At 43.8% G+C, this 12,099-nt stretch overlaps 1 protein-coding gene across 1 annotated transcript; it reads right to left on the bottom strand.

Moving 5' to 3' along the window:
- Positions 1–397: 397 nt before the first annotated feature.
- UBE2W (ubiquitin conjugating enzyme E2 W) lies at positions 398–8,700 on the bottom strand. The gene is made up of 6 exons (XM_061562382.1): positions 8,624–8,700; positions 6,493–6,584; positions 4,805–4,907; positions 3,631–3,786; positions 3,011–3,086; positions 398–2,255 (listed from the first exon to the last, which is right to left on the bottom strand). Exons 1-6 carry the CDS (start codon positions 8,636–8,638, stop codon positions 2,242–2,244), a joined length of 456 nt encoding a protein of 151 aa, XP_061418366.1. The 5' UTR covers positions 8,639–8,700; the 3' UTR covers positions 398–2,241.
- Positions 8,701–12,099: the final 3,399 nt, after the last annotated feature.

Genomic DNA, 12,099 nt, shown 5'->3' with positions numbered 1-12,099 from the left:
ATCAATGCATGCTCGCTCTTTGGAGCGCTATCCCCTAAGAACGGAAGGGCTTTCTTTGGTTCCTTTACCTGCAGGCACATACAAAAGCCTTTTTTGAAATTGGCTAAACATTACAACGCAGGACCCTTCTAAAAAATACAGCCATGTGATTCACGTGTGGCTTTCCTCGGTGGGTGACGTTATTCAAAACCTTACTCCGTTGGCTGCCGTGAAAACCCGAGACTGGGGACAGGTGGGGGTTAAGTAATACGACAGCATTGATCGGAACGTTTCGGGAGGTAATGCAGCTTACAACTTGGAAAGAGCTTTGAAAGAAAGGGAACATCGGACCGAGCTTTGTATTTCGCGTCTATTGACCGAGACTCACGACGAAAACAACCACTCGACTCGAAGTGGCTTGGAAAAAAAAATCTTTTATTTTCTCCTCTCGCACACACAAAAAAGGATAGGCCAGGTTTTTTTTTTTACTGCTTTTAAAATATTACATCTCGTGAAAATGCTCAATTACTCATACAGTATACACAAATTTTTAGAATCAGTATAAGGCTGTGTTCCAAGTCTTACATCCTCAACGCTCCAACCGAAAAGAACAGCAGGGTCGCGCTTGCCCCCCTGCCGTTACCTCCAAATCAAAGTTTCCACACAATGCGGCTAGTGTGACGACACGCACATGCAATTCACGACGAGTGGTAAACACCAACAAGCCCGACCCCACCAAGGCCACCAAGGCCACAACACAGTCCACGCGTTCGTGTTGAGCAAGGTACACATCACAAGTGTTGAGATAGTTGTGATTGTACCCCTCCCCCTCACCGATTGCATGTGACCACCGTTGCGGGTTCAGTCGTTGTTCAGCCGTTGCCCGTCCCAAGATTCGCAATTTTGCACAAAGCGACGGGAATTTCACCGATCAAATGTAACCGATGGTCAGAAAAAAACCTCCCATACACTGCATACATGACCACAGAACACTGAAGCAGTGTACAGCGTAATGTACATAGACACATTTACTTAATGTACAACAAAAGTACACATCCATGGAGCTTTCAGGTGGGGAACATTGCAATCTTAAAAGGGCATTCAGACTATCGATTTTGGGGCCCATTTTTATAGTAACAATGTAGTTCTGGTCTTAACTGTAGCGCATAGGTCGATTGTGCCAAATCTACTTTGGATGTTACCTCTCCAGCATGGTGTCTTGTGGAAAATTGAAATGTGTTTCAAGTAGCTTTTATATGTGGGCATTAACATTTTATTGACCATGACAGCACATTCAAAATGTAGTATACCAACACGTGTATATTTAATGTTACAATACAGAGCAAATAATAAAATAATCCCTCCTCACTCACAGCACAAGAGATTTAAAGCAAGTCCAAATTCTTTAAATCACTTCAGACTGAACATTAAGAGAACAGGACTCACATTAACATTATATTCCACCAAGGACAGGAACATATATACAGTTCGCCTGTATCGCCATTTGCATTGCCTGCAACAATGTACATTTAATACACTGGCAATCGATGGAATAGTTATGTTTAGAAAATCAGTCGCAAAACTACCACTGTATACACTCTTTATTTAGACAAAATGCATGATTTGATTCCATTTATTGCACTGACAAAGTGTAGATATAAACATCTACAACAACAAAGAAACATGTTGGGCCACAGGGGGAGGTAAACCTATCCAATATTGATATCTAACACGGGCAACACTACCATAAAAAATAAACATCGTTTACAAGGGGACCAGATAAATAACAGTGCAGTCGTCCAAAAAAGAATCCCACAGATGCAAATGAGACACTGGACTGGCAAGGAAAGCTCCGATGCCTTTAACAGAAAGCTACATTCAAAATACACCTGCAGCCCAATTTGAGGTTTCACCAATAAAAAATAAATTGTACTTGTACTCGTTGTTTTTGTGTTTGTTTTTTGGGAGCGGGGAAGAATTGCCCTGCTCTTCCCCACCACCTCTAGTCTGCACCCGCCCCCCCCCACGCAAGTCAGTGAGAGCTTGTACCGCTGTCCCTCCGAGCAGCGCAGGATTAGTGTGTGGCGACACCGTCACACTCACGCAAATCAACGCTGGGGTCAGGCTTCCTCGCAATCACTCAGAATGTTCAAAGTGCTTTGGAGGTTCTGCTTTACTTGGTTCATATTCCGTTCTCTCTCGCTCTCTCTCGTTCCCCTCTTCCTCCTTCCACCTCGTTCATTTGTCAGTCGGTCCCCTTTGTCAGCAGCTGTCGTCTGCAATGGTGGAAACATGGTCAGTGATAAAATTGCTAAGGCAACTCAATGCGCCAGCGTGTACGACCATGGGTAAGATACACAAAAGTATATCTTTCCAAATGTAACTAAAATATTTTAGCCATCATCAACATCCATTACTTGAGATTGCACCTTGCACAAGTATCAAACAACTTCTGAAATCCATCAGACTATGGGCCTTCTGTAACAATGATTCAGCACACCAATGCAATGGTGTATTAAAATGTTTAGAGAATGTATGACCATAACCTCAAAGACTTGCAATCTTTGGAAATGACTAAAGTGCACAACCGAAAATGTCAAATGTACATTAAAGACATTATGGTTGGCCTTTCAATTTGTGAATAGAAATTCTTCTCATTCATGAAATTTCAAATATGTCGGACCTCATAATAAAGGTTTTTTGGGGTTAGATCGTACGAATATAAATGTGTTGTTAACCCAACACCACCCGACATAGCCAATTGTTAAGGTTTGTCCTGTAAATAAACGTGCCAATTAGTAACTACTTCAGCACACTGGTGTGTTGGAGAGTAAACCCACAAAATGTATCATTTGAGTACGACGTTTGGAACGTCGGTGCGTGTTTATAAAAGTGTTCTTTTTTGGGGCTACGTTTTCAGCTCAACCGCCAATCGTTGAAAATAAAAAAAAACTCAATATGCACGTGAAATATTTGTAAGACACATGGACGACGGCAGTGGTGGCGGTGGCACACAAGAGCAGATACACACCGTGATACCACCATTTCGTTTTCTTTGGGTTCTTGTCACACGTTCTGACGTAAAGTGCATTGTCTGGAGGCCGTTTCTGCGAAAAAAATAAGTGATCTAGACAAAGATTTTTTTTTCAGAGGCACGTTACCAAGCGATTTGCAAAACTCATTCATATAACATTACTCATCAGGAATTGGCCGATTAAGAAATCGCCTGCAATGTTCCATTCCTCGTCAAGATCGTGGAAAATAAGCAGGCTTCACAGACAAGTCAAATGTATTTAAGCCAGTGATAAAACCAAGAGACCACACGCAATGGTCTTGTTTGCAAGTGACCTGGGTGACCGGATGAGTGATCGCCATGCAGCAAACAGGTTTGTCATAGGTCTTGCAAGTTTACATGCGGGGCAGCAGAAGGCATAAAGCCAAAACCCCAATGACACGTACGGCGTGGGGGAAACCTCACCCAGCAGTGGACTGGTAGAAGGGCTGCACTTGTGCAATTTGACCTTCAGCAACGCCTCCGATCCACCACTGATAACGAATTAATAACACGTTTAAGGCACCTCGGCCATGATTTACGAAACCCATCTTTTGAGTACAACGTGTGCGCGCGAGCGAACTACAAATGCACAACACCTTCTCCTTGGAGCTGGACAGCATGCTGATGATGCTAAGGCAGACGGACTGAACGGAGAGCGCCGGGGACCAATCCTCTGTGAGGATGGACAGGCAGATGTGGCCGTTGCTGTACACGTGGGGATGCACGGGGATGTTCTCGCCGATGAAGACGACCTGCATCACGTGAGAACGAGTGTGCGCAGACGGCGGGGATAAAAAAATCAACATTTAGTCCTAAACGTTCGAGACAAGTGCTGTTAAAAGCTAGCATCAAGTATGGCCAAGCAAAGCACATGCAAAGGTGTCAACAGCATCACGCTTGGCCGCCTTTATCTCCCCAGTGCTGACGTCCACACACGCACTCAAGATACTTATTGTGACGTTATCTGTGGCTAGGAATCAAATCCAGGTCTCTCGGATCTTGGTGCAGCACATCAACTATTATGCTGCAGCTCTCGGACTCACGCAGACAAATATATTTCATTTCGTCTTAAAAGATCACTAAGGAAATTGCTGTTAGCGAGCGACTATTGAGTCTGGCGAGGCACACAAAAAACAAGTGGTGTAGCTTGCATGCACACGCAGACATCAATCTCCCCAGAGCTCAGCTCCCCATTTCACCAGGTAACCACTGAAGGACACGACAACCAAGAGGAAAGGCCCAGTGATGTTATCCACGACAGGGAATTGAACCCTTGTTTCCAGGATAATGAAGTGATAACCATTACACACTTCTGAAAATTACCAGGTGAAAACTTAACTCTAATTTTAATAAGTGCCATTTATATTCAATTGAAAAGTGTTTGGAAAAGTGATAGGTCAGATAAAAACGTATACATCACTCAAAAACGCATATCCTCTTCAAGACTGCTATTGTATTTATATATCTTTTATATCATGCAATGCATTGAGGATCCAATGCCCAAAAAGATTACCATACAGGTAAAGTTAATACAACGCATAATATCACATAATACCGACACGTTCTGACCGCAACAAAGCAGCAATTCTATTTAGATAGAAAACAGAAAGTTACGCCATTCATATAACACCAACATTGTGATTTTAATACGAGGAGTTACATCAACTTCTACTGAACGGGAACCCAGTATACCTGACCAGCACAAAGTGAGAAAAACATTTCTGCAATTAAATAACCGGTACCCTGAAAAGGAAGCCTGTAGCACCTCACCTGTGGTGAGTCAAATGGGTAGCGACTGCTGAATTTAAAGAGAAGTTGAAATTTCTCTCCTTCATACAGAGTGCCAGATGCTCCCTCCATGTCAACAATCCACCTGTAATGTAATGTACAATCACTCTCCCATTATCAGTCTGTGCTCAATAAACAACAATAAAAACAGGACACCGTGCAAAGACCGAATTACAGAGCATTAAGTTTGCAGTATGGATACGGAAACAAGGTATGTCACCGTCATCGTAATTTTATCGTTTATAATGCACTTAAATCTGTAAAAGGAGTCGGAGCATTAGAGAGAAATATTGTATAAGACTGATCTGCTATAATAAACGGTAGAACCACTGATAAACGTTCGAAATATAAAACAAATTAATCTATTTCATGTGTGCCACCTGAAGCCAACCAACGAGAACATAACGGAATGAAAACAGCAATGTGAACATACGTAGTTTAGATTTACAATGAAGCCCGTTAACTGTAACACAGTAATTAAGTTTTGGTTTAAAAAAAAGTCTGCACAAAGTCAACATCACGCTTTGCTGAATCAGACAGCTAAAACGTTTGTGACAGGTGATACAAATATTCACTCAGACTGGTTAATTGTTGTACACTTAAAATATTGAAAATTCATTGTAAAATACATTTAAAATAGTAAAAAAAAACATAGCATATTAAGTTCCAAGAGCACATTGAATAGTTGCCAGCTAATGTTAAGGCTATTAAATAAATAGAAGTTAAAGATAATTACAAAACGTGTTTGAACAAGCCATGAAGTGTAAGATATAGACAAAATGTTTGAAGAACTTAAATTCTAAACGAGAGTAAAGTAATATCGTCATCGGCATTCAGTGACTTTTCAGCTGGCGACAGCATGAAAAACGTAACTTTTATCAATGTTACTGGGAAACATGAAACTCTCGTTGCTATCTCAAATAACATGATTGGTTGTTATAGTTATCGCGGATCGCCAATACGCAAATTATTTGACACTGAACCAGGACTTTGTTGTTAAAATGTTTGCATTCCTACGTAGGAACATATTGACAAGGTTTTTTAAGCAGCGGTGGATATGACTGTGTAAATAAGGCCCATGTCTGGCAATCGTACACACAGGCGTGGCACTGTTATTGTGACACTGTCATCATAACATCTGGGTAATGATAATGGAGTTTCATGGTAATAAGAGTTGCTTTATTGATAATGATAACTAATCCACGTCAATTTAAAATCTGCTCATTAACAACCATTTTTAAATGTAATTCATATCAAGCTCCCACGATGTGATGTGCAGTCAGAAATATTATCCACAATTTCTCTGACCCCTCTATTTGTGTGCTATGAAGAAGAGCCATTGCCTTAAGCATATCATCTCCTTCTCCTTTCAAGGCGACATTAAGAGTTTAATGATAATGGGGTTCTGACATTTTAGCTGCTACAAATAAAACGATAGTTAAAATCCAAAATTTCAAACTGCACAATGGAAAATATAGGAAGTTGGGAGGGAATAATTAAGGCCACGTTATGACTTGTGGCCTCACGACTTAATAACCGAGTGCTCAAAATAAACGAAATTGTTAACTGTGCCCCTACAAGGAGTGCTTGGGATGTACGATCAGCTGGTGGGGGGGGGGGGGGCACAGTTCAGTCCAGTGAGATGGGCCCGGCGTGCCGTTCGTACTCACTGTGTCAGGGAGGACTGAATACTCTTCTCATCAACCTTCATTCCAGGGGGCGGATCTTTCTGGAGGGCCATCAGCTCTTTCTGTAACCTCTTCTGCAACAGCGAGAGTTGCGCACCACATGCTGTGCATAACTCAAACTTGATTTAAAACATCATGACCCCCCCCCCCCCGCTTAATAAACCAATGAAGAAGAAAACTTAATTTTCAAACAAACCATTCACAGATTCAAATCTGCAGGGCTAAGAGGCAGCCACAGAAATACGGTAAACCAACTGGGTTTCTAATACAGAAAGCATATTTTTACTGGTTCTCCTTTGTAGAAACGGTGTGTTTTCCTTGATAATTCACATTCTCTACCACGTAAAAAAATATAAGGAATTGGACAAACATCATAAACAAAGAACCTTGTGACTTGTCAGAATTTTTTCAGAGATATAAATGTCATTTTTATGTCTGTGTTGTCAAATATCAACTTCATTTTTACAGGACATTAAATTACACTGAGAAATATAGAAAAACACGTGGATCAAAGAACATATGCAGGTAAAGAAAAGTGGACTTAGACAGGGAACGTAGCTGGAAGGTATGATGTTGGCAGATTATCAACAATGAGTGGCAGCCAAGAAATTATACGTCGGGAGTACGACACCCAAGTATATGACGTGGTGAAATCTGCTCATGTGCAGGTGCTATCTGGATTATATCGTAGCAAGGCGACAGATGGCAGTGGCTTGGGGGAGGTGTGTTCAGCAGTGAATTTATAATGACTGATGATGAATCATTACTCAAATAAATGGTTCTCACTACCAAAAAGGAACATGGGGCAACAATTGGTTCTATTTGGGGCCCTTAGTCATATCTAGATTCCACTATGGTGGAGAGGGATTGTGTGGAAACTCGACATTATTATGACGGGGGGGGGAAGACTCCGCCTACCCATATGAGTGTTATTGTAAACATTTTAAACCGTTTCATAAAGTGATGTAATTACAGGCTACAATCTTGTTTGAGCATCGGGAAATGACATTGACACGAGGGTGTGGTTAGCGCACGCTTGCGTTGGTTGGACTCACGGAGAGATTTGTCAAAACTACCAAACTTGCTGGGGTTTTGAAGCGACTTAGATACCAGGGCAGTTAATGGGTTCTGGTAGCCTTTTGGCATTATCCACTCACATGCACCACTTCATTTACGTAGTCCAGTTTCCTTACACCATGTCTTAAGAACAATGCATTTCAGTGTATAGCGACACATTCTTGTACGAAAAAAATGGTGTATTTCCCTTTATCAAGCCACGATTGCATAGACTGTTCCCTGTCGACCATTGGTGTTTCACGGCACTATAGCACATTGCTCAGTATAGGATAACGCATCTCCGTAAATGTTATCGTGATGCCATTAAATAGCTCGCAACTATTTTTGTTGTATTAATATATTAACATCACGAGGTATGTTGATTATAGTACCACTGCGATTATAATAAACGTTATATTGTCACCACCAGTTGTACGAAATGGTGCTTGGAGTAATGATTTCATCGTCACTATTGAACGTCATTATTTTCAACATTGCGTGTTATATCACAACAGACGTTCAAGCAACTATCTACTTTTAACACTTACTAAAATTAACGACCTTACAATGATTAATACAACCACCGTTACCCAAACAAAGACGGTTCCAATGGGGCGTTACCATCGCTACGGGAACGGAACAAAAACACGCTGGTCCTTTAGTCCCACAACACCAGCAGCTGCGAACAACCACTACGGCAGTGACAGCGGCAACCACCATCAACACCAGTGAAGTCGAATGAAACCAAACAACAACAACAACCACCAAACAACAACAACCACCACTGCGGCCTAGTCCGCCCCCCTCCCCCGGGTGAGGCGCTGCTCGCCTGGTTTCACCGCCGACTCCGGCTCGCCGCGGCCGCGGCCACTGCGCCCCCCATTAAACTTCCGTCGCTTTTTGCGGCCCCGCCGTTCGAAGAGATGATCGAGCGAGGGGGCGAGTGCGCCACGCGTTGCAAGGGGGGCCAGCCGAGTCCGCGGCCACCAAGTTAAAGTGCCACTTCCCCTACCCAGCACCTCCACCACCAACCAGACGGAGCCGCAGCCGGTCTCACCTGCATGGACGCCATCTTCCCAAGCCGCGCTGCATTATGGGAGCGCGGGTCACGTGAGCGACGTTAGTCCCCCTTCCCGTTTCCTGACATACGTCACCGTCTCGCCACCCCCCCACCTACCACCCCCCCACCTACCACTCCCCCCCCCACCTACCACTCCCCCCCACCTACCACTCCCCCCCCACCTACCACTCCCCCCCCACCTACCACCCCCCCCACCTACCACCCCCCCACCTACCACTCCCCCCACCTACCACCCCCCCCACCTACCACCCCCCCCCACCTACCACCCCCCCCCACCTACCACCCCCCCCCACCTACCACCCCCCCCACCTACCACCCCCCCCCCACCTACCACCCCCCCCCACCTACCCACCCCCCCCACCTACCACCCCCCCCCCACCTACCACCCCCCCCACCTACCACTCCCCCCACCTACCACCCCCCCCCCCCACCTACCACCCCCCCCCCACCTACCACCCCCCCCCACCTACCACCCCCCCCTAACCAACCCCCACCCCGCCACTCAACTGACCTTTCACATTATATGTGGGTCAATATTCTTAGGTGTTTCGGTAAAGTCACGTAGATAGGTTCAAAGAAAATTAAAAAATAACACTAAAAACTACGACTTTTTTGTTTTTAGTGTTATTTTTTTTACCTATCTACGTGACTCTACCGAAAGACCCAAGAATATGCATTTCCGCAGTCACGAAAACTTTGTCAAGATTCGCAAGCAACGTTTAGAAATTTACTTTTTAAATACAGTTGAGTTTTTGTACATGAACCGCGGTGCAGCGGTCAAAGGGGTTGTGACCCGTGGTTCATGGGACCAACGTAAACGGACTGCGATGTTGGGAATTGAATGCGCACACACGCACACACAATAGTTCACGTTTTCCGATTACACTGGGTAGTGTTATTTCCTAATTCCTTATGCTTCAAAAGTACAGAAAATGGCTATTATTACCCACAAACTTTGCTTTCAACTGGTACAAAAAAACTGACACCTTTATACAAGGCATCATGTTTGCAATAACCACAACACAAGCAGTCAAAATGCAAACAAAAATAAACAACTCTGATGATGATAATGATATGCACTGTCCTTGAAGTTGATTGGTCCACACCCGAGACAGCTTTTCTTAGAGCCTAGTCTCCATTGGTGTTGGACCAGATGACGCCAAAAGGCGTACAACTCAAAGACAGCGCACTATCAGAGTAGTGAGAGCTCGGGGTAAGCATTTACACTATGAGACCTCCTTTACCAGTGGCAAAATATAGTGATAGGTTCTAATAGGGGTTTTCCCCTTTCTTCTGGCAACAAAACTAACACCTTTTGCAAGGAATCATGCTTACATTAACCACAATACTTGCAGTCAAATGTAAACAAAAAACAATACTCTGATAATTTATGCATTGGCGTCATCTGGTGAAACACCATATGAGACTAGGCTCTAAAGAAATCTGTCTCTGGTGTGGACCAATCAGTTTCAAGGACAATGCATAAATTATCAGAGTATTGTTTTTTGTTTGCATTTGACTGCAAGTATTGTAGTTAATGTAAGCATGATTCCTTGCAAAAGGTGTCAGTTTTGTTGCCAGAAAAAGGGGAAAACTCCTATTAGTATATTTTGGTACTGGCAAAGGAGGTCCCATGATAATATGATAGGTTTTTACCCTTTCAAGAGAATTGGGTGACAAGAGAAGTGGGCGCCTCTTAAAATAAACAAAAATAGTTGACGCGAGGTTATATTTAGTTCTCGTTGCAACAACGGCAGCATGATTTGACGGTATGGGTCATTATTTTGTTGATTTTCGAAAAGTTTTTTGGTTTGGCCATGTTTGTTTGTTGTCGTACAGAGTTAGACTGATGGCCTTAATCTAAATTGTCTTGTGGTTGTTGTTGTTGTTTGACTTGCATTCAACTGGGATTTTGCACACAGTGGTGTACGGCGCTTTTTCTGCAATGTTTTGCTGTCTTTTCTTGGATTTTCTGTTTGCACTTAGTCACATCGTCACTCCAAGATGTTTTCTTGTTCATGTTTTTGTTTTTTGTTTGTTGTGGTTGCACCCGATACAAGAGCCGAATGACTCACAGGGCTATACCTAATACATCAACTTGAACTTGGCGGTGCCAAGGATGATTCAACATGTTGAGACCTCGGTTTAAAATTCATTTAAATATTGAATCGGCTTTCACGTTTTTTTATGTATATATAAAATGTAAAGCAACAGACCTAGGTTTTTATTCCTTGTATTTATTGATATTTTTTCTTGCGAAGCCTAATTTGTTTTCATTTATAGGCAGGGCCAAATGCATCCTCGTGCCAAGATTTGTTTTGCCTTATTTTGTCTGGGTCCTTGGGCTGGCCAACTAGGCAACAGGTGAGGGTGGGTATGGGGGGCGGGCCCTTCACAGCCTGCGCGACTACGGAGTGTAAGTGGATGGTTAATTTGTAACCGCGTCCCAAAACAAGCTAAGATGATGCATTATGCAACGTCCGATGTTGAGCAACACTTCAAGAATTCGAAAAAGTTGTGTGCAGGAAAGTCAGACCTTTTAATTTCAGATTGTTTCACGATACACGCCTCAAACAATACACGTACAAATGCATTGCCGTACTTATTAACTTGTTTATACCTTTGAAACCACGAGAGTTCAATGGATAAATAAGCCGGAATGCGCCCGATCTCATCAGCTGATGGGAGCTAAGCAGTTCTGGGCCTGGATAGAGTTTGTATGGCTGTCAAACAATGTACAACAGTTAGATACAGGCAGCAGAGAGACGTCAAACAATATCCATTGTTCCTCTTTTACGATCATACCCCACCTGCACAGGTCAGCGTGGTGCGGTGAGGTCAAATAACCCTCACGACCTGCACAGATCAGCGTGGTGCGGTAAGGTCAAATAACCCTCACGACCTGCACAGATCAGCGTGGTGCGGTGAGGTCAAATAACCCTCACGAGCTGCACAGATCAGCGTGGTGCGGTAAGGTCAAATAACCCTCACGACCTGCATAGATCAGTGTGGTGCGGTAAGGTCAAATAACCCTCACGAGCTGCACAGATCAGCGTGGTGCGGTAAGGTCAATAACCCTCACGAGCTGCACAGATCAGTGTGGTGCGGGAGGTCAAATAACCCTCACGACCTGCATAGATCAGCGTGGTGCTGGTGAGGTCAAGATAACCCTCAACGAGCTGCACAGATCAGTGTGGTGCGGTACAGGTCAAATACCCCACGAGCTGCACAGATCAGTGTGGTCCGGTTAGAGGTCAATAACCCTCACGACCTGCATAGATCAGGCGTGGTGCTGGTGAGTCAAATAACCCTGCACGAGCTGCACAGACTCAGCGTGGGTGCGGTGAGGTCAATAACCCCTCACGAGCTGCACAGATCAGCGTGGTGCGGTAAGGTCAAAATAACCCTCACGGACCTGCATAGATCAGTGTGGTGCGGTAGGTACCCCCCAT

This window comes from Lethenteron reissneri, chromosome 29 (genome assembly GCF_015708825.2).
Source record: "Lethenteron reissneri isolate LAM-NWPU_2019-01 chromosome 29, ASM1570882v1, whole genome shotgun sequence".
NCBI classification, from domain to species: Eukaryota; Metazoa; Chordata; class Hyperoartia; order Petromyzontiformes; family Petromyzontidae; genus Lethenteron; species Lethenteron reissneri.
The sequence above is the reverse complement of the archived record's forward strand: the minus strand, read 5'-3'. Positions and strand labels throughout refer to the sequence as shown.